This window comes from Chenopodium album, chromosome 16, assembly GCF_948465745.1.
Source record: "Chenopodium album chromosome 16, dcCheAlbu1.1, whole genome shotgun sequence".
NCBI lineage: Eukaryota > Viridiplantae > Streptophyta > Magnoliopsida > Caryophyllales > Amaranthaceae > Chenopodium > Chenopodium album.
This window is the reverse complement of record NC_137849.1, coordinates 5,600,505-5,622,313: the sequence shown is the minus strand read 5'-3', so window position 1 is coordinate 5,622,313 and position 21,809 is coordinate 5,600,505. Positions and strand designations below refer to the sequence as shown.

Here is a 21,809-nt window from a genome sequence, read left to right as displayed (position 1 = left end):
TGTTAGTATTACTAGTTATACTTATACTTGTTAATTGTTATAATTTGTTATAATTTGTTACTTTGTTAGTGTTATAAACTTATAATTGTTAATTTGTTATAATTGTTAATATTGTTGTTAATTATTATTTATTAGTTAATAATCTTAATTAATCATGGCATCAAACCCGAACCAATCCTCCTCTAAAAAAGCCAAATCTAAACGATCATTGGAAGGCTCTTCTATGCCCCCCCCTACAATGCAAATCCCTACTATGCAAATCCCTACAATGGCCAATCCCACCGACCCCGGGTTTTCTACCGGTTTTCCCACCGGATTAGGTCAACAAGGGACATTCCAACCATGGCAAAGCACCCAATCTCCACCTTATTATGCCTCCGCACATGATATGCCTTTTGAATTTAACTATCAAACAACTCAAGCAAGCAACACACAACCTGCCGGCTCTAGTGACCCATCCGTCCAAAATACTATTCCCCCATCTGATAACCCATTCATTGAATGGTACACCGAAGAAGAAATGACCCTTTTGAAAAACCGAAAGAGTAAATGTTGGCAATATTTCTTGTTAAGTAAAGATGGTGAAAAAGCCAAGTGTAAAACTTGTGGTAATATTTATTCGGCTCCCGCCAAAGGCGGTACGGGGCACCTAAACCGACACAGTGAAAAATGTGGTGCCCCTAGTACTGACCCAACTCAACCAAAAATTTCTCAATTCCATCCTTATGGCTTCACTTACAATTATGAGAGGGATAGGGATGAACTTGGGAGAATGATAGTCCAAGCCGAACAACCTTTTCTTTTTGCTGAAAGTGATCCGTTTAACAATTACATTAAACGAGCACTACAACCCCAACACAAAAAAATCTCCCGAAAAACCGTTAAAACAGCTGCCATGAAAACTTACTTAGAATACAAAATGAAATTAATTGAAGAACTTAAAACTCTTACTTCAAGAGTTTCTATAACTTCTGATGCATGGGATGGTGGTTATGGTTTACATTATTTGTGTGTTACTTGTCATTGGGTTGATAGTGAATGGTTATTGCAAAAACGTATTATTTATTTCAAATTGCTTGAATACCCCCATACGGCCTTTAATATTTCTAATTGTATTATGAGTGCTCTTGATGAATATTGTCTTAGGGACAAAATCATGTCCATGACGTTTGATAATGCAACATCCATGACAGCTAGTGCTAATCTAATTAAACCAAACTTGTATAATGTCATAATGGATGGAGATGCATTACATATTAGATGCATTTGTCATGTTTTAAACTTGTGTGTTAAGGATGGACAAGAAGCAATTGGTCCATACTATTCCAAAATTCGAAATGTTGTTTTGTCTATTATGTCTTCTAGCAGTAGGTATCAGGAATGGAGGTGATATCTTAAGCAAAATAAGATAAAGCCTATTAGAATTAAACGGATTGTCCAACTAGGTGGAACTCCACCTATGACATGTTGAGTCAGGCACTTTCGTATAGAGTTCCATTTTCATTGTTTTACAATAATAAGTATCCACAATTCATGATAGCAGACTCCGATTGGGATAATTGTGAAAAATATATGCAATTTTTACAATTATTATATAGTATGACTCACTGTTTTTCTTCTGTTTATGTTCCTTGCATTCATTCTTTCCTTCAAAATGCATGTTTATTTGCTCAACTTCTTTATGAACATCGATCACAACAAGATTACAATGATTATGTTCCACAAATGGAGGCTAAATGGCGTAAATATTACACTAAGCTTCCTATGGTTTATATGTTTGCTTCTATTTTAGATCCTAGATCAAAGTATGATGGCACATTTATGCTAATTGATATTTACTATGAATGCATGCAACTCGGTGATGGTGTCGAACAATATAAAAATCATGTGAAAGATAAATTTTTTGAGTTATATAGAGTTTATGAATCTAAATATGGAACCGTCACTCATTTTGCCCCTTCTCAAACATCCAAAAGCGTAAGTAAAACGGGCAAAAGTTTGGCGGCCCAAGCTGCTAACATGTTATCTAAGTTTTCAGGTAGTGGATCATCATCAAGGCGAACACAAAGCGATGTTTCGGAGTTGCAAATGTACTTAAACTACGACTTCATGAAAGGCTTGGACGAAGATTCGAGGTTGGGGATGGACATCCTAGATTGGTGGAAATCCCAAAGCACAAAGCATCCAATTTTGGCGGCAATGGCACGTGATATTTTCAGCATCCAAGCCTCCTCCGTTGCCTCGGAACGAGCTTTTAGTGCTTCGGGAAGGGTTCTAGACGATAGAAGAACAAGTTTGAAGCCCGAAACACTAGAAATGTGTGTTTGCTTGAAGGATTGGATGGATGCCCAAGAACGCATCCAAGATCGTACTTTTACGGCCAACGACAACATCGATGGTTCCGATCGTTCTGGTTCAACTAGCTCCTCCGCATTAGCTAGTGAACATGAAGCCGAAGATGAAGACGAAGAAGATAATGAAGACCTTGATTGAAGATTACCAACAACTCGAGAATTAATATTAATTAGCGAAAATTCTAGTATTTCCTATGTACTCTATTAATTAGTGAAAATGTTAGTATTTCCTATGTTGGCTATGTACTCTATTAACATTAGCCGTATAATAAAATAACAAAATAAGTTATTCATCAATTATTGTTAGTTGTACACTTGTACTTCATATTATCTTTTACTTAATAAATTTTTATGAATGAATTTTTTCAACTTTTAATTTTATGGAATATGTTATATTGTTATTTAATTTTTGTCTAATACTTATATAGTTATATGAATAATATGATATATAATAAATTATGAATGAACAATAAATATTAATATAATTTAAACAATATTTAATATAACTTAACTCCATAAAAAATTTAATAATTATTAAATTCAAATATTAAATTGTATAATTATTCAATTCAATTTTTTCTTTCATAAAAAAAATTCAAGTTTTTTTAAAGTTTTTTTTAATTTTTTTTTTTAAAAAAAAAAGAAAAAAGGGTAAGCCGTGGGCCGGCACGGCCCGCCTCCACCGTGGGCCGGCACGGTGGCCGGCACGACGGGCGGCCCGGCACGGTGGGCCGTGCCGTGCCGTGGACAGGGGAAGCTTGAAGGCCGGCACGGCACGGCACGACCCGCCTCCACCGTGGGCCGGCACGGCCCGGCACGACACTGTTCACGGCCCGCCTAGGCACGGCCCACGGCAGGCCCGGCACGGCCCATGCCCACCACTACTTGTACATATCGTATCATCAATAGAAGTGAGGTCATCGATATATAATCTTCAGTGAGCTATACCGACTAGAGGAGAATTTAACCAAGCTCAAGTCCTACACACAAAATTCAATTCAATCATAAACCAGTTAACAATATGCAGAGTAATCCATTAAACGTATATAAGCACTTCACGCGTACATCATGTTTTACTAGCAATTATTCGTATCTTCCTTTATTTCATTTTATATGAGACAATTCATCCTAACTCACACGCAGGTTATCATAATTGTTATTTATAGGCGTACACGTACACATGAACATTTATAAATCTTGTACATGACACTCTTGCATGCACATGACTAATAATATCATTTGCTGAATGGTCATCCGAATCTTGATCGGTCACATACGATGCAACTACATACATTATGAAGTGCAATCAAGGCAAACAAGCTACAAGCCACATGTTTCACAAAACATCTACTAATAAAAAATTAAAAACATAAAGTATAAAATAATGTAGCAAGTCGATCGATCTTGGTGTAGATATGATTAATTTATTTAATCATATCCTAAATTAATCATCTGTACTATTATTGATGACCTTCTAGAATCCATAAATATGAGTAGATGAGAAGGTTACTCAACTTGCATTGGTTTAGACAGATATAGACTGTGTTCGATATGTTTTCCTTATTTTCACTTATTAAATAGATCAAATTAGAGCTATTAGTAGCTTAGATAAATTTATACAAAGTAAGTTAAATTATGAAAAATAAATTCAAATTAGTGAAAAACATAATCATGTGGAATACTGTTAAATTGGACTCAATTTACACTTTCACAAGATTAACTTTTTTTTTTATAATGTTTACTAATGAGTAATTAGGGATATAAATGATATAAAATGTGCATGCATTATCAAATGTCAAGCATAAAAACCCCCACCCCAACATTGCGATTAAAAAAACATAAAAGTTTCAATGATAAAAGTACAACTCGTAGACTACGTAGTTATATGTGTATGATAGGGTTGAGTACTTTAGTGGTCTTAGGGCTTGTTCTCTTCATTTCAATTCTTAATTTCCTTCTCTCATAAAATATTAAGTTCAATTCAGTTCAGCTCAGGTCGATCAATCAATCAGAGCAGACCTTTAGTGCATATTATTAAGCTACGAAAATACATCACCAATATAATGCACCGTAGTCATAATCGTGCAACTCGTGCTTAATGGCACAACTAACATGGCATGTCGAGGAAAAGACGTTAGTGCAAAGTTGTGCTTCCTAGGTGTGATACACTCTATAACACACGCATGCAATATAATGTTACGTAACATATTGAGTTTGCTTCAACTAGAAAAAATTGTAGACCTTTTGTATTAGTGTAGTGGGAGTGAGCTAGGAGAGGTAACTAGCACAGCATGATATGTTGAATTATGTTATTTTCCTAACGTCTGTAACAAGGTGCTAAACATTTTGGGTATTATGGCTAAATACAAGAGTTTTGTCGAAAAAAAGGAGAAGCTTTGGAGTATAAGCTAAGCTATGGAGTGCATTGTTTAGGGATGACTAGCATATTCAAATACAAGTATGTACGCATCTGGAAAAAAAAAAAAAAAAAAAAAAAAACTATTTCGTAATAATTGGGAAAAAGTATAAATATTGGCAAATTATTAAAACAAATATACTTAGAAAACATACATATGATTTTGTTCTAATACATGATTATTGCATGAAATCATCACCAATGACTACGACTAATTATACTATTTGCTACGCAACTATATGTTGTTGTAAATTTATAGTGTGACCTTAATTAGTGGATCATCTTGCTCCCATTATAATCTTTGGAGAGAAGCTAGCAAGAAGTTTATCTTCACATAATTCAATAGCTTCATTATGTGGAAGTGTAACAATTGCTAATCTACTTAATTTCCCTTCACTAGGATGAGATGGAAGCACCAAAACTTTCCCTTTATTCAGAATAGCCGACTCGTTGTAATAACTAATTTTGAATGGCTCATACCCTTCCACGAAAACAGCTGAATAAGGGTCCACACTCTCAAGGTTCAAAAAGACCAAACTACCCTTGTCCAATGAAGAAATTGGGGAGAAGTTATTATAATGCTCTAACCATTCAATTAAATCAATAATTCCCTCTTTGTTTACCTTCCTAATTGCTTCTCCTATTACTTGAGTTGCTAATTGTTGATCATCCCCTCCAATGTCATCTCCATTAACTTTGGTGTAGATCATGCAATTACCAAAATACCCTTGATCCAACTCTAAAACCTTCCTCACATCCAAACCCATGGACATATCCACAAGCCCATTTGTCTCTCCTTTCACTCTACTAATACAAACCCAAAGCAACCCGACAAGAACGGCAAAAGGCGAAGGATCCGACCCATTGTTTAGGCCATTCAAGTCGGTCAAATCCATACAAGCTTGGACCATGTGATCTGTAAATGAAAGAGCAACAGTTTTTGAATGTTGGGCTTTGGATGGGCTTGGGCCTTCTATGAGGCTTTTATAATGATTTATCAAATGCTCATTGGGCTGATTATGGGCTTTTTGAAGGGCCAATTTTATTTTGGGTAGAGGGTGAAAGAATGGTGGAATAAAGATGTTTCCTCGAAGTACTCTGTCAGCCCAAGCCTTAATAAGTAGGGTTGCACTAAATGGATCAGCTAGAAGATGTGAGCAACTCAAACCAATGGCCATTCCACCTTCTTCAAATTCTGTTACCTAAAATGTGAAATTAGTACACAAGTAGAAATTAGCACAACAAAAAGCAAAAGTTGAGATATATTATTGCAATGACACATGCGACGTTTATCATATCTTGTTTACATTACCTCTCATTTTGGCTCTCTCAAATATTTATCTCGCAAGATGCGCAAAGTCTTACTCATTAATAAACAGATTGATACAATAAATAAAGTGACAATCAAATAACTAAAGTTTGATTGAGCCTTAAGTTAGTGAGTTATAAATATTTGACAGACGAGGACTCATTAATTAAACATGATCAATATTAACAAACTGTAAACAAAATGTTAGAAGACGGTTACAATATATTTCTCTTAATACAACAATTAAAAAAAAAAAAAAACATAAATAGTTGAAAATATAGAAAATCGAAATTTAAAGTTATTTTTATAACAAAAATACTTACCATGATATAAAAAGTGGCCCAATGATATGGTATATGATACCAATCTTCCCAATGAATAAGCTTTTTTTCCTTTTCTTCATCAACATTTTCTAACCAACTTTCAACACTCCCTTTAGCAATAGCCTCTACCATTCTTACCCCTGCATCATTACACTTAATCATCCAATTATCTTCATCATTTTTTACAAATCTTCCAGTAATTGTAGGAAAATATGATAAAACTTCTGCAAGAAGTATTCTAAATTTAGTTGTTAATTCACCAATTGGCAACCCTAATTTTGGAGTTTTATAATAAATCACCATTTTAAGGTGTTGTTTTTCCATAAGAAGATCAAGGCTAGATAATTGTATTTTTTTACCAGGTTGTACAGGTATTGTGGTTGATACTATTCTTTTGCAAAAAGATGTGAATTCTCCCATGATTATTTAGCTTGCTAATTTTTGTATAAGTAAGTGTGTTAAGTATATCATTATTTATTTTCTTAGTGTATTTATGGAGGTACTTGAAGAAACAAACTCCATTTAAATAGGAAAACATCATTTGCATGATTTTATTAACAACTCTAATTCAGTTTATGAAAATTTTCAAGGCTGCTGTTTTATGTGTTGCACTAAATAACATGCTAATCATGGCGTTTTCCTCATTATTTAATTATTTTTTCGACTCATATGGAATTCATGATGATAATGGTAATTTTTGTTAAGCACAAGGCTTTTTTCTTTTACAACTAGTTTATGTTGTAAGGTACAACCGTATGACCAAAGTTATTTCTTAGCTACCCATATACTTGTATGTACCTTGTGAGTAAATGGGCAAAAAGCCAAAAAGTAACCTTTAAGGCATGTTATCTTCAGATTATTTTCAGTTTAATTCAGTTCTTAATTTCCTTCTCTCATAAAATATTCAGTTCATTTCAGTTCAGTTTAGTCAATCAGATCAGGCCCTTAATGTATATATACCGAGTTTACATTAAAAATTGTCTTTAAACACCTACAAGTAGCTTTGTCCTTATATACAGTACAAATTAACATTAGCATTGATTAGGCGCGTTTAGTCAATAAGAACAACTCAAACAAATTAAATATTTAGATAATTTTATTAATTACATTGTTTCTATTAATCTAAAACGGATATAAAAATTATTTAATACGATTATTCATATATTCAATCGAATCACAAGTTTAAAGTCGAGTCGGATCCAACCACAGGAAGCAAGTCAAACAAACAAGCACTAAGTGGCTAAGCCCATTCAACCACTCACCAAAAACACAAGCCCACAAGATTTATACGAGCAAACAAAAATCATCCCAAATCTCAAATCCTTAGTATTTCTTCTCTCTCTCTCCTCTGACACCACCACCACGAACAACCCTCCAAAATTCAAGATCAGATCACAAAAACCCAGAAATCAAATCCCCCAATTTTCATCACCAAATTAGGAGAGAGAAAATTTAAGGTGTAGTAATGGTGTACCCAGTAACCAGTTCATGGGCCAGAGCTCTGGTTCAGATCTCCCCTTATACCTTTTCTGCCCTTGGTATTGCTCTCTCTATTGGAATATCTGTTCTTGGTGCTGCTTGGTAAATTTCTAATTCATCTTTTTTTCTGGGTTTTTTTTTTTTTTTTTTTTAATTATGGGTTTTCTCTTGAATTTGATTAAATTGTTTAATTTTTGAATTTTTAGGGGAATTTACATTACTGGGAGTAGTTTAATTGGTGCGGCAATCAAAGCTCCTAGAATTACCTCCAAAAATCTTATCAGGTGATTATTTATAATTTTACCTTGTAATCTTTTGGCTCTTAAATTGTTAATTTTGCAAGTTTGATTTGATACTTATGCTATCAGTTGACGATATTGTAAATCTGTTAATCAGCATTATGTTTTATTTTGATTAAATTTGGATTGGGTGATGGTAATCATTGATCTTGTATTACGATTGAATTTATGGTTGATTTTGTGGAAAATTGATGTATTATAGTTGACATTGTACTTTGGGTTAGAGAGGGTAGGAAAAATTAGTTTGATCAGATCACCCAAATCGGTCATTCGGTAGTCGAATAGTCAATTGGTTCGATGCTAGGTTTAGGTTGTAAAATTTGAAGTTGTTATAGTATGTTGATAGAGTGACGGCGGTTTGGAAGTTTAAATTGTAAAATTTGGTGCTTTAGCTGAGAAATGTTGTGTACAAGCAGACAGTTTCTTACTCAGACTAAAAGTAATGTGTGTGTATACTTTGAAGAAGCACGGTTTTGTCCATTGTTGTTGTGCTTGCTGTGGAAAGATGATGAGGGAGATGTACTTATATGACTAGAAATCTTACTTTTTTATTAGAAAGAGTTGAATAGGTATGCTCTTTCATTCGTGTTGAGGCAGGCAAAGTTTGTACTATAATAAGTAAAATGAGGATCGTAGTTTTTTATTGACTTTTTTTAGGAGCATGAAGTTTGGAAGTGTAAGGTTTTGCACTTTTGCTTAACTTGATGCCAGTATGTAGAAAAAGAGTGGAAAAAAAATGTAATATAAGGTCACAAGGTATTGAGATTAGTGAGGATATTTGGATAAGGACTGATTTAGAGCAACATTGGATAGACAGAAACATTATGTATGTGCATTTGACCCTTAAATATCTTGAGTGTGGCGGATAAAGAGGTGGAGGGATGAAGGGTGGAAGTAAAGTGCTTGTTGAGCAACACAGATGTAAGGGTGTGTTTATCGCTAAGGGGAAAGAAGATGCTCTTGTTAGTGGTTACTAAGAATATGGTTCCTGGTGAATCTGTTTACAATGAGCAGAGAATCTCTGTTTCGGTAATTTTTTAATCATCCTAAAGTTGTCTAAATATGAATATGATTCTGGACATGAAACTGTATATATTAAGTTATAATCATGCTTTAAACATGTGGTTTATATGGGTAGTGTATTTTTAATGAGGAGATGAATTGCTGTTTGTGTTAATGTTTTATTGAAATAAAAGTTTGCCTTTTGATTCATTTTGTATTTCTTCTGAATGATTTGTTTGTGTGGTTGTTCTCTTATAATTATATTATATTATGTAGTTATGTAACTATGTTTGTCATCAATGTGTTTTGTAAATTGTCTTGATGATTTTTGTTCAAAATGATGTAATGTGTCCAAACCCATGGTCAAATTGTCAGAATTCCAAGGCTCATATTTTGTTGAAATGAAGAGTTCAGACTGTAAGATTATAAATGAACTACTTTTGTTTCCGTGTTTTTTGTTATGTTATACTTTGCATTTATCCTTCATCTTGGTAAGGAGTTAAGGACCATAGAGGAAATTTCCTCAATGGCAACTGCCTATCCTCACTCTTGTAGATTACAACAATCATGCGCTTCTCCCTAGGTCCTGGTGTAACCTTGAATGGTCACAACTTTATAGCCTGAATTGATGCATTTCTAAATCTCCTTCCATCTTAGCATATGCATTAAAATCATAATGTTCACTGTCAGAAAATGCACAGAAAGCAGAGCAAGTATCTCACAGTTATATATATAAAAAAAAAAGTAATAATAATAATTAAAAAAAAACATTAATGAAAGTTCTAAGCAAAACATATTTATTTCAAATACAAAAACATTCAAATACAAAAACTTACTCCCTAATTTCTAAACAATAGCAGTGAAAGTCACTTTCCGAGACAGTAACTACATTAAGCATCCTTACTACCAAAATTAACTAAATTTTTTAATACAGGCAATGACAATTATTCCTTATGAGACAGCAAAAGCACCATTACATCAACTTTCCCACCCCCCGTAATTTAATGGTCGATGTGCGTAATTGACTAGAAATCTTACTTTTCAATAAGAAAGAGTTGATGAGGAATGCTCTTCTGTTCATATTGAGGCAGCCATTCGGCAAAGTACATGTACTACGGTGTATTATAAGTACAATGAGGATCATGGTTTTTATTGACTTATTTAGGAGCATAAAGTTTGAAAGTGCAGGTTTTGCTCACTTCAGGACAGTATGTAGAAAAAGAGAGGAAGAAATTGGAATCTAATATCTAAAGGTATCGAGATAGTGAGGATGTTTGGATAAGGACTGATTAAATGCAACATTGGAGAGACAGAAACATCATCCATCTGCATTTTATCTCGAGGTTCTTGAAATCATTTGCTCTTTTATAGAACCTTTTGACCTTCAGGATTTGGATTGAGCTAAAGTATAGCATAAATATGTCCTTTTGAATTCTGATAATGGCGATTGCTTTTAGTCTTTTATAGCCTGCTTAACAATTTCTCCTTTTTACTTACTGTACTTTCACTATGGTCTCCTTCAATTCTCTTTCGTGGTCAATTCTTCATTGAATTTTCTCCAGTCTCTATACAAATATGTAAAGAGGATCAATAATTACTAGCTGCTCCAAACTTTTGAAAACCCTAAACTAGATTAACTTTGTTCACTGCACCAGACTTCCCCTCCGGCCCGCCCCATTGTCTGAGGGCAGTAGTGAGTTTATAGATTGGTGGAGTCATAGATTTATATTTGATGATTCATGATTATATATGCATTCAGAATCCTGATTTTGTTCGGTTAGAGAGCAATCCTATCAATGCGTATAATGGTGAAATAGTAAACATTTCAATGGCATGTGTTTAGATAGAAATGTTCTGTATGTTTTTCATCTACTTGTTGGCTATTTGAGTAACCAAATTGTTTTTTTTCCTCAGTGTAATCTTTTGTGAAGCTGTAGCTATATATGGAGTAATTGTGGCTATCATTCTGCAGACAAAGCTGGAGAGTGTCCCATCATCTCTGATTTATGAACCAGAGTCTCTTAGAGCAGGATATGCAATATTTGCATCTGGACTTATTGTGGGTTTTGCAAACCTTGTCTGTGGGTGAGTAAACTTTCTTTGACCTTGAATGAAACTTCTGGAATTAGAGGTGGCCATTGAGCCAGGTAGGCTGGGGGGCAGTCTGCTTGGCCACCTTTTCATCTAAAGTGTGATGGGTAACCGGACTAGGCTGGTTCGGGTGGAGTTTGACCTATACTCGTCCACCTGGTGGACTGATCCAAGTAGCCTGGAAGCCAGGCTGCAATGGATCGGATCCAGTCCACTGGCCACCTATATTCTGAAGGATTTTTACCTCTTATTTATCTGATATATAACTTATGACTCTGCAACAGGTTATGTGTGGGTATAATTGGAAGCAGTTGTGCATTATCTGATGCTCAAAACTCCTCACTGTTTGTGAAGATTTTGGTTATCGAGATTTTTGGTAGTGCCCTTGGGTTGTTCGGTGTGATTGTTGGTATCATCATGTCAGCCCAAGCAACATGGCCAAAGGCTGCATGATTTGCACCATCCAACTTCGTGTAAAATAGTGAACCTTGCTCCATTTCCATGTTCAGTAAGCTGAAAAGCCTGAAATGCAGTTCATTTTGTGGAATTACTATTAATCCCTTGTAAATCTAAAACATCTTGTCTCGCTCCTTGAAATTGAGATCATAGTAGCAGATTGATGTATGATACTTATTGCCTTTTTTGGTAGCTTTATGTTGTTATTCTAATTCTTGAATAATAAGGGAGGAATTCGCTGCTTTGTTTCCCGAAAACTCATCAGCTGGAAGAGATTATTGTTTATTTATTTATCTTGTAATTCTTATTCATGTACACAAAAATAAAGTTCTGTTTTGAGCTCATTAGGCCACACATTTCCTAAGATGGCATAGAGGCTTTAGTGTGATTAATTGGATTACATAATTAGCCATATTATGATTACTATGAAAATTCTGTCTTTGACGCAATGTTTATCAAAGTTAAACTTAACTTTGATCGTGTTAGTTTCTTGTTTGTATAATTGTATTTTGAATATTACTAGCCATGTTATGTAATTAGCCATGTCACAATGTATGATACTTATTGCTTTAAAGCACGCACGCAATGACGCATGAGGTTTAGCCAAGCCTTAATATTAAAAACTATTACAAAACACAGCTTCATGAAAATGGCAATTCTGATTAGGCCGTGAGGAGGGGCTATATAAACCGGAGCTTGAGGAGCAGCAAAACAGAATTGTTCCGCCGAGTAAGACTAAGGTGGTGCAGAGGTGTAGATGGACAGCTTAAAATGGAACTTGTTATTCCAATCCTTCACAAATTTTTGGAGTTTTTTTTTTGACGATTGTTTTATAGTACTATGTGATTTCACTTTATCTTTTTTGACAAAAACCACAGCTTATCACATATTATTAATTCACAAAGTGTTCAATATCGTTACATAAAGCCCCTGAATTTCAGCGGGACACTCTTTAATCCAAACACGATACTCACTAAAATTGAAACTCAACTTTGCTAAGCTATGGGCAACTACATTGCCATCCCTTCTAACAAAAGAAAAAGAGTAGCTCTGACAGCTACGAGCAAGCAGTAGGATGTCCCTCACCACATTACCAAACACACACGGAGGTAAAAGTCCCTTCTTAGCATGATGGAACAGCTTGATGTTATCAGTTTCCAGTATGAAACTTCTGAAGCCTGCCTCCATAGCTATCTGCAGACTAGCACGCACTGCAAGAGCTTCACCAACATCAACATCCACCTTCCCCATTTTAGTCGAGCAGAAGACTACCACAGCAGCCCCCTCATCATCTCTCAGGACCCCTCCAATACCCAGCACCTGTCCTTGGAAAGCAGCGTCTGTATTTAGCTTATACAGACCAGCTGCAGGAGCTTTCCACTTGGAGCAAAGCTGCTGCGTATTACTTGCAGCATCCGGCCTCACATTGGCCTCTTCAAACTCACCCACCAAGCACACTGCCTTGTGAATTATATCAGCTTCCCACTTCACTTTCTTTTCAAAAACCCACGTATTTCGCTTTAACCATATACCCCAAGCCAGGCACCAAAATATATCCCACCATTTGGTCTCTTTGATTTTTTCGAACATCATATCACACCAACCTCGAAAGTTTGCCTCAGGATCAAGGGAACTAGTATCAAGGCGCAGCACAGAATGTCTCCATAAAGAAGTTACAGTTGGACACCAAAGAAGCATGTGAGCAGTGGTCTCCTCCCCACAATTCATTCACAAAAACCGGGGTATTCACAAGATACGGAAATGTGGAAGATTAAGAACCCATGGATCTTCCCAAATACGAACACTATTTCCCACACCAATAGTCTTAATTGCTCCCTTTTCGATCACCTCTCTGGCACTTAGAATTGACCTCCAAGTAAAGCTCATATTAGGGAGTAGGGATCGGGACAGCTTTAGCATCCAAGAAAGTCGAGGTAGGAAAATATTTCCCCTTGAGCACTCGGGACATGAGTGACTCCTTGTTACTCAAGATTCTCCACGCTTGTTTTGCTAGCATAGCTTTGTTGAAAATCCTCATATTTCTATCCAACTCCAAGCCACCTTGATTCTTTGCCCGGAGCATTATTTTCCCATCCTATCCAACTCGTTTTCCTTTCTTCACCTTTTTGCCCCCAAAAAAAGTTCCTACACATTTTTTCTACCTCGTTTAGAATGCTAACGGGGATAGAAAAGCATTGCATAGCGTATGTTGGAATAGCTTACGCCACTAATTTAATGAGAATTTCACGACCCGCTTGAGAAAGATAGTTTCCTTTCCACCCTTTGAGCTTCTTCCAAACCCTATCTTGAATACTTTGAAAAATTTTCTTTTTAGAGCTTCCAATGTAAGTCGGAAGACCTAAATATTTGTCATGTCCTTCAACAGCCTTAAAAGCTAACTTCATCTGAAACATATTTTTCTTCTCAAGATCAATGTTTCGGCTAAATGACGCCTCCGATTTTTCCATATTCAGTTTTTGGCCTGATGCTGCCTCATAAGTCGAAAGAATATCAAGAACTTTGTCGGTTTTTCTAGTATTAGATTTTGTTATACATGATTTTTAGGCTAATTATTTAGCTTATAAATATGTGATTTTTTTTTTTTTTTTTTTTTTGAATTGAAATATAGAAATTACTATTAAAAAGAAAATTAGACCAAGTCCAAATCCGCCAAAGTTACGATACTTTGAGGAAAAGGACCCAAACGAACAAGTTCTGATGCACCACCCGTGTCTTATATAGCTATAAGATGAGCAACGGTGTTACACGATCTTTTAACATGAGAAAAAATACAAACGTTACATAACTTGCTATCTTTCTTAATATCATCATAAATCAAATCAATCGGAGCCATGCCACCTGCTTCCTTGTTAATAGCTTGGATCACATTGATTGCATAGCTCTCCAACACCACACGAGTATATCCTAGTCGTATAGCAACTAGCAAGCTAAAGCGCATATCTGGCAGCCGTTGCTTCCCCAAACACAAACCTTTCACGAAATGGTGTTTAATGAAATGGATGATGATTAATTGATTTGAAATTAATAAAGTTTTATGTAAGCATTCATGTAGCTTAATGTTTCTTGACCGAGACTCAACGTCCTAAACCTTTCAATTGCTATTAAAGGTTATATCCCATTTAAACCCGCATCATCTTCACTTTAAAAACCATAAAATCTTCCTCTTTAAAAGGATAATACTGGTATAACGTATTTAATAAAATAATTCCTATTCAGTAAAGATGGGTCCAGTTCTATAAAAATAATTAAAAAAAAAGTAAAATAAATAATGTTTCGGGTAAAAACAATGGGACCTTGCCGAAGGTCCAATGAGGTGGTGAAGACTGGGCTCGATCCAAGTGATAATGGACCGAGGGTTTCCTGCACAGCAAACACACGTAAACTAGCCTCGGGGGTGTTGCCGAGGAAGGCCCCTCCGATGCTAAAGTTAGTACAATGTGTAGAGAGAGAAAGCTATGCAAGAGAATTAATTGCTTGAGGCTTTTTTTTGTTTTTTACAAATGTAATATTGATGGCTTTTATACCTTGGCATATATGGGAGAAGTGGGCTTGGGCCCAATTGACTTGCCTTGTGGACTGATCTTGACTTTAGCATTATTTTGAGAGTTGATCCTTGACCTTGGGCTTTTAATTGGATCATTTAGTGACTTGGCCCAATTGGACTAAATTGGACCCAAACAACTTGCCCCCCAGACCCGATTTGGAAGAATGACGGGTCGGGTTTTAATTAACCAGAAAAAAGGAGGGAAGTAAATGATTTAATTAATCCAAAAAGATTTAAATTTAAACCGCCATTAGTAAGATAACGGCTGTTGGGTGGATAATTTGTGGGAGTTGGACGGATAATGGGTAGTTAACCATTAATTAAGGGCAAACGTGTTTAACGGTTACTTAATGGGGAATTTAAGAGCAAATTTAAGCGTGAACCCCTAAAATTCCCATTTTCTGGAAATAAAACCAAAAAGGGACGCACTCTTTCCTCATTTCTTCACCAACACGAGATTGAACCCCGCAAAAGAATCCCTGAATCCGTATCAAAACTTCGCTGAATCCCCGAGAAATAAGCTTAGAAACCGAAATTCGTTATTCCGAACTTGTAGACCGGCGAATTCCGCTTCAGATAAAGGTAATTTCCTCTGATTTTTGTTTGATTTTTTTCGAATTTGAACTCCTTCCCCCTTTTCTTTCGACTTTTTCTTCAAAAAACCGACAATGGCGAGAGGAGTTAGAGGTAGAGCCCGTGCTCCAAGAAGAGCAAGGCAGTTCCCCGATCCCAGGAATAGGATTGGGACCTGGAACGGACAGGGAGTGGGGTCTGACCCTGCTGAAGGGATTAGGGCGACCCCAATTTCGTCGGCGCCTCCTGAAGGAACGGAGGAGCCGAGCATCTCTGGGCAGGACGAGGTAGTTCCCGCTCAACTTTGGGATGTCCTTCCTGGATTTCAGGAGTGGCAGGACGCTGAAGTAGCTTCAGCCATGATAAAGAACCGTCCCTACCATTGGTGGGTACAGCACGCCGAGGTGTATCGGTTTGCTGAACAAATAGAGCTGCACTACGGTATAATGGAAGCTGATGGGTATTGGTGCAGAATGCCCGTTGCGTCTGATAGAATCCATCGTCCACCCCCGGGGTATGTGGGGGTGTACACAAGACAACTTCAGTATGGGCTGAGGTTTCCTCTGGACACATTTGTCCGAGACTTGCTGATCCACTACAGGGTCTCCCTGTGCCAGCTAACTCCCGTCAGCATCCGAAGGGTGATGACGTACTTGTGGGTCTGCAAGTTTTTCAGATATGTACCGAACCTCCACTGCTTCAAAAAGCTTCATCGGCTAATGCCAAACATTCAAAGTGGGCACGGTAATCATGGTCCTGGGTGGTACCGAATTGAGTCTCGGCCTCAGTATTTAACCATGTGGCCGAATGATTCCTCAGATAAGGAATGGAGGGGTCAATGGATCTGGGTTAGGGCGCCCACAGATCCTGCCCATCCTTACGTCTTCAGCGCTCCCAGGTATCTATCCGAGCCTGACCCAGAAATGGGAAGCCTGGGTCCTCCCGAAGATAGAGGCCCAGATCTGCACCTTAACCAGCAAAATATCTTCGGCCGAATGCTGAACCCTGGGGGTGCTGGAGGCCGAATGAAGTATATCCCGGAGACTTGGCTCCCGGATAACCACTATATTTTCCAAGAGCACATGTTAGCAGCTGTCGGCCTCAGCCGAAAGTTCAGGGGTGGTAAGTTTCTTCGGCTGGGGCCGAGGCCTTTATTATTTATTCTTAGCAAGAATTTTGTTTTTGCACTTTCCTGCTGAGCCGATCCAGCATTTTTCTTTTGCTGAACTGACCTTTGTTCTTTTCTTATGCTCAGAGCGGAACGAGACAAACGTCGGCATCGACTACAATCGTCTCGGCGTCAACCAAGAGAGACTTATTATCGATCGGGCCCCTGCTATCACCGATTCAAAGCATAGGGAGGTCCATCTAGATCCGCATCATCTCCAAATCGAGGCTGTTGCCCTCTATCAGAGGCAGAAGCCTTGGTGGAAGAAGAGAGATCCTTGGCTTCAACTGCTAGCTGAGGAGCTTGAAGCCGCCCGTACAGCCGAGGAGGTTGCACGGGCTATTGAAGCTTGTGAAGGAGGAGAAGGGTCCTCCAGGGCTGCTGAAGAAAAAGCGGCAGCGAGGGCGGCTGAAGAAGAGGACGAGGCTTTGCTGGAGACCTCGGTGAGTTACACTTAACTTTTTTGCTTTGAAATCTCTTTTCTTCTTTTTTTTTTTTTTTTTTTTTTTTTTTTACTCACGCTCTTCCTGCCCCCCCCTGTTTTTTGCAGTCTGAAGGGAGCAAAAGACATAGAGAAGGAAAAGCCCCTGCTCGTCCTGAAGATCAAATCCAGGAAGACTCCGAAGAATCGGATATGGACGAACAGCCCCTTCAGAAAAGGAGGAGACGGATGGCCATCATCGGCCCTCATGACTTCAGAGAGCCTGGAGAAGGCGGCGAATTGCCGAGGGTTCCCCCACCACCACCACAATCTCCACCGAAGACCCCTTCCCCACCTCCTGAGATGGAGGTGGACCAAAAGACTCCCGATCCCAAGGGAGGGGTCCCAGCCGAGGGAATGGCAGATGGTGCCGAAGGGCACAATGCTGAGAGTGCTGAGAAGCCCGCTGCTGAGGGTTTCTCAGCTGATATTGCTAGAGAGGTTGAGGCTTTCGTTCTCAACCCCGAAGAGGAAGCAGAGGTCATTGTCATCGGCTCTGCTGAGGAGGAAGAGAAGACTGCTGAAGAAGAAGAAGTTGAACCCCAAAGGGTTCATGAAGCTCCTGAGTCTTCCTTCCCCTCCTTCCAGACGCTGCACTCTGGAGAGATGGGGTTCTCGGCCTCCCGAATTCCAATTCCAAATCATATCTGGGACGTCATATGGGGCCAGAACCGAGAAGGTGCAGAAGCCTACTTCGGCAGTTTTGCTGGAATGTCCGAAGTAGACAGGGCAAGGGCCTGGTCGCTGAAGGCCACTGCTGGGATGGGTGAATCCAGCAGATCTGTCCCAGACCCTGTAAGGACGAATCAACTGCTGATGATGCAGGTAAATCCTCACTCTTGTTTCTATCTTTCTGTTTAGCTCCTCAGCTCCGAGTTATTCAGTTTGTTTTTTTTTTTTTTTACTGAGTTGTGCCTCTGCTTTCAGTTTGTGCACAATCAGAATCTCACTGTAGAGCTGATAGACACCCTACAAGATAGGGTGGACGAGGCCGAGCATGCCCAGAAGGTGGCTGTTGAAGAGCTAAAGCTTGCTCAGATGAGGCAGGCAGCAGCTGAAGAAAAGCAGAGGGAAGGGGAGGAATACGAAAAGAAGGCTGCTGAAGCCCTCCAGACCTTCTGCACTGCTATGGAGAGAGAGGTTTTCCCCCCACTAATAGAAGGGGAGAACTTTCTCCGAGATCACATGGGAGTGGACGTTACCAAATTCAAGGCTGCCATCGAAAGCCGAATCAAGGATGGAGCTACTGCACAGGCTGAGGTGCAGCAGAAATTGGAAGCTTCAGAAGCCAGTAGGATGGCTGCTGAAGAACAGCTCCAAGCCCAAAACGTCCAACTCTCAGAGGCTGTTGCTGCTGCCGAAGCTGAGAGAGCGAAGCTGAGAGAGGCTGAGGATCAGCTAAGGGTCAAAAATGACGAGCTGACTCAACTGAAGGCTGAAGCTTCAGAGGTTCAGCAAGAGCTGAACAAGCAGAAGGGTGCCTCTTCCAAGCTCGCTGAGGAGCTAAATCAATCCAAGAAAAACTTGGAGGAGGTACAAAAGAAGCTAGCAGATGCTGAAGCCCTGCTCAAGACCCGTATTTATACTCAAGAGGAGTACGAAATGGGATTTAAGAACGGGTTCAGAGTATGTCGAAGACTTTGTCTCCATGCTGAGCCGAATCTGGACTGGTCCAAGTGTGCTGAATGGGGCCAGGATCCAGAAGATCCTCATATGAAGTTCCCAACCCAAGCCGAAGCTGAGATTCTTGCAGCTGAGGAAGCTGAGGAAGAGGAAGAGAGGAAGGAAGCTCAGCAGGTGCACAGCCTGCTTCATCTGCTGCTGGAGCTGAAGCCAGCATTGCTGATCAGTCTGATCCTCGGGCTGAAGCATAGGAACTCGGGCAGTCGTCTTCAGAATCTTGCGGTTCATCATGCGCTCAATTTTAGACTTGCCGCTTCTGAAAAAATTGTTTTGCCTTGTTTTTTGCTTCAGCTTGCTTTGATGTACAAACTGCTTTATCTGTTTTTGTATTGTACTTCGGCAGCTGTATTTTTCCGCTTGTGGGCGGCTGCCGATATTTCATTATGTCCTAGACAATCCTGAATTCTGTAGCTCATTTTCTGAGCCTTTGATTTTTATCTGATGCATTTTTCTTCAACTACTTTGCCTTATTTTGAATGCTTTACTTTTTTCTCAAAAACTTGCTAAGTACAAAGCTCTCAGCTTGAAGAATACTGCTGGAAGATAAACTTGCGCTGACAGTGCTTCTTGCCTCCCTTAGTAATCTAAAGACTCAGGTCTTCGGATTACTGAATTGGGTTTCTGTCTAACTTTAAAAACGGGTATCTGAAACACAAGGCCAACTGAAGGCAATGTTTCGAATAATGGCTTTCTGGGATACAAGGCTCAGTTAAGGCAATATCCCAGACTTGTCCACAGATTTAGGCCTTTGGAGAACAAGTCTCGCTGAAATTTAACCTCAGCTGAAAGACCAGAGCTCTTTGAAAGGCGAGTTCGTCAGCAATCTGAAACCCAGTTACCCGTAGGCGAAGGTTTCAGACGAGGCTGAATAAGTATTTTATAATAGTTGCCGTTATCCTTGGTTTTCTCTCTATCTTTAAAAATGGATATCTGAAACACAGGGCCAACTGAAGGCAATGTTTCAAATAATGGCTCTCTGGGATACGAGGCTCAGCTAAGGCAATACCCCAGACTTGTCCATGGACTCATGTCTTTGGAGAACAAGTCTTGCTGAAGTTTTAGCTTCAGCTGAAAGACCAGAGTTCTTTGAAAAGACGGGTTTGTCAGCAATCTGAAACCCAGTTACCCGGAGGCGAAGGTTTCAGACGAGGCTGGATGAAAACCCTTAAAGAGTAGATAGAATGAAGAAAACTTAAAAGAATAAAAAGTTGCAAAATTTTATAGAAATGGTGGCTCTGAGGCCTTTCATTAATAATTCAAAATGTACTTACAAAGATTGTTCTGCCCCGAAGGGTTTACACATGGTATTTCTTAAGTACATCGGCGTTCCAGTGATTTTTCAGCTCAGTTCCATCTAACTGGCGGAGTCTGTATGTCCCTGGCTGAAGCTCATCATAAATTTCATAAGGTCCCTCCCATGCAGCTGAGAGTTTCCCATGGATCCGGCCTTTCTGAACTGCAGCAGCATTCCGAAGGACAAGATCTCCAATTTTGAGAGGCCTTGCATGGACCCTTCGGTTGTAAAATTTGCTGATTCTCTGCTTGTAAGCAGCCATTCTGTCTCGGGCTGAGTCTCTCACTTCGTCAAGGAAATCAAGGGATTCCTTCATAAGTTGCTCGTTCTCAGCCGAGAAGTGGTGCACTCTTAAACTTTCAGAACCGATTTCCACCGGAAGAACGGCTTCGGCACCATACACCAACTCAAAAGGTGAATAGCCCGTTGCCTCTTTTTCAGTTGTCCGAAGTGACCAGAGGGTTCCTGGAAGCTCCTCTATCCACTTGGACTTTTGATCTTCAACCCTTTTCTTCAAGGCGTTGAGGATTTGCTTATTTGCAGCTTCGGCTTGGCCATTACTTTGTGGATGACACACTGCTGAATATGCCAGTTTGATGCCGAACTGATCTGTGTACCGCCTCAGCGGTAGATTATCAAATTGCCTTCCATGATCAAAGACAAAAACCCTTGGAATACCAAAGCGAGTAATAATATTCTGCCAGATAAATTTCCTGACAGTTTGCTCCGTGATATTCGAGGCTGCTTCAGCCTCAATCCATTTGCTGAAATAGTCGATGCCGACTATTAACCACCTTTTTTGGTAGGGTGCATCTGGAAATGGCCCCAGAATATCCAGCCCCCATTGGGCAAATGGAAGCGGATTTAGGATCGGCTGAAGGTTTCTAGCTGGCTGATGGATGACTGGTGCGAATTTTTGACATTTCTCGCACTTCCTGACCAGCTCCTTGGCGTCAGAGACCATGGTGGGCCAGTAATATCCGGCCCTCAATGCCTTGTGGGCTAGGGTCCTTCCCCCAATGTGGTTTCCACAGATGCCGAGGTGAATTTCCCGAAGGATATAATCTGTCTGTTGGTCCCACGCATTTCAGCAATGGGGCTGAGAAGGACTTTTTTAGAAGCTCTCCTCTGAAGACGATGAACCTTGAACTAGCTCTCTTCAGCTTGGAAGCTAGAATTTTGTCTTCGGGAATTTCTCCCCGAAGCTTGAAAGCTAAGATGGGGTCCATCCAGCTGGGCTCTGGGTCGGCGCAGCACACTTCGGGTGCTTCGTCGACACTTCTTTCTCGGCGCACCTCCACGTATACAGATCTGTT

At 39.1% G+C, this 21,809-nt stretch overlaps 3 protein-coding genes across 3 annotated transcripts; 1 reads left to right on the top strand and 2 right to left on the bottom strand.

The window, feature by feature from the left end:
- Positions 1-4,738: 4,738 nt before the first annotated feature.
- On the bottom strand, positions 4,739-6,822 carry LOC145583804 (protein ECERIFERUM 26-like). Its single transcript, XM_081640777.1, has 2 exons — positions 6,403-6,822; positions 4,739-5,972 (listed from the first exon to the last, which is right to left on the bottom strand). Exons 1-2 carry the CDS (start codon positions 6,820-6,822, stop codon positions 5,049-5,051), a joined length of 1,344 nt encoding a protein of 447 aa, XP_081496903.1. The 3' UTR covers positions 4,739-5,048.
- Positions 6,823-7,717: 895 nt separating this feature from the next.
- Positions 7,718-12,030, top strand: LOC145586165 (V-type proton ATPase subunit c''2). The gene is made up of 4 exons (XM_081642914.1): positions 7,718-7,983; positions 8,088-8,165; positions 11,097-11,267; positions 11,558-12,030. The coding sequence occupies exons 1-4, from the start codon at positions 7,868-7,870 to the stop codon at positions 11,724-11,726; spliced, it is 534 nt and encodes a 177-aa protein (XP_081499040.1). The 5' UTR covers positions 7,718-7,867; the 3' UTR covers positions 11,727-12,030.
- Positions 12,031-12,626: 596 nt separating this feature from the next.
- LOC145583803 (uncharacterized) lies at positions 12,627-13,457 on the bottom strand. Its single transcript, XM_081640776.1, has one exon. The coding sequence runs from the start codon at positions 13,455-13,457 to the stop codon at positions 12,627-12,629; it is 831 nt and encodes a 276-aa protein (XP_081496902.1).
- Between the last annotated feature and the right edge of the window lie 8,352 nt (positions 13,458-21,809).

Coding starts and splice junctions, on each gene's coding strand:
- LOC145583804 (XM_081640777.1), bottom strand. CDS start 6,822: ATGGGAGAATTCACATCTTTTTGCAAAAGAATAGTATCAACCACAATA. Junction 5,973..6,402: donor GGGCCACTTTTTATATCATG/GTAAGTATTTTT, acceptor TTCACATTTTAG/GTAACAGAATTTGAAGAAGG.
- LOC145586165 (XM_081642914.1), top strand. CDS start 7,868: ATGGTGTACCCAGTAACCAGTTCATGGGCCAGAGCTCTGGTTCAGATC. Junction 7,984..8,087: donor TCTGTTCTTGGTGCTGCTTG/GTAAATTTCTAA, acceptor TTGAATTTTTAG/GGGAATTTACATTACTGGGA. Junction 8,166..11,096: donor ACCTCCAAAAATCTTATCAG/GTGATTATTTAT, acceptor TTTTTTCCTCAG/TGTAATCTTTTGTGAAGCTG.
- LOC145583803 (XM_081640776.1), bottom strand. CDS start 13,457: ATGAATTGTGGGGAGGAGACCACTGCTCACATGCTTCTTTGGTGTCCA.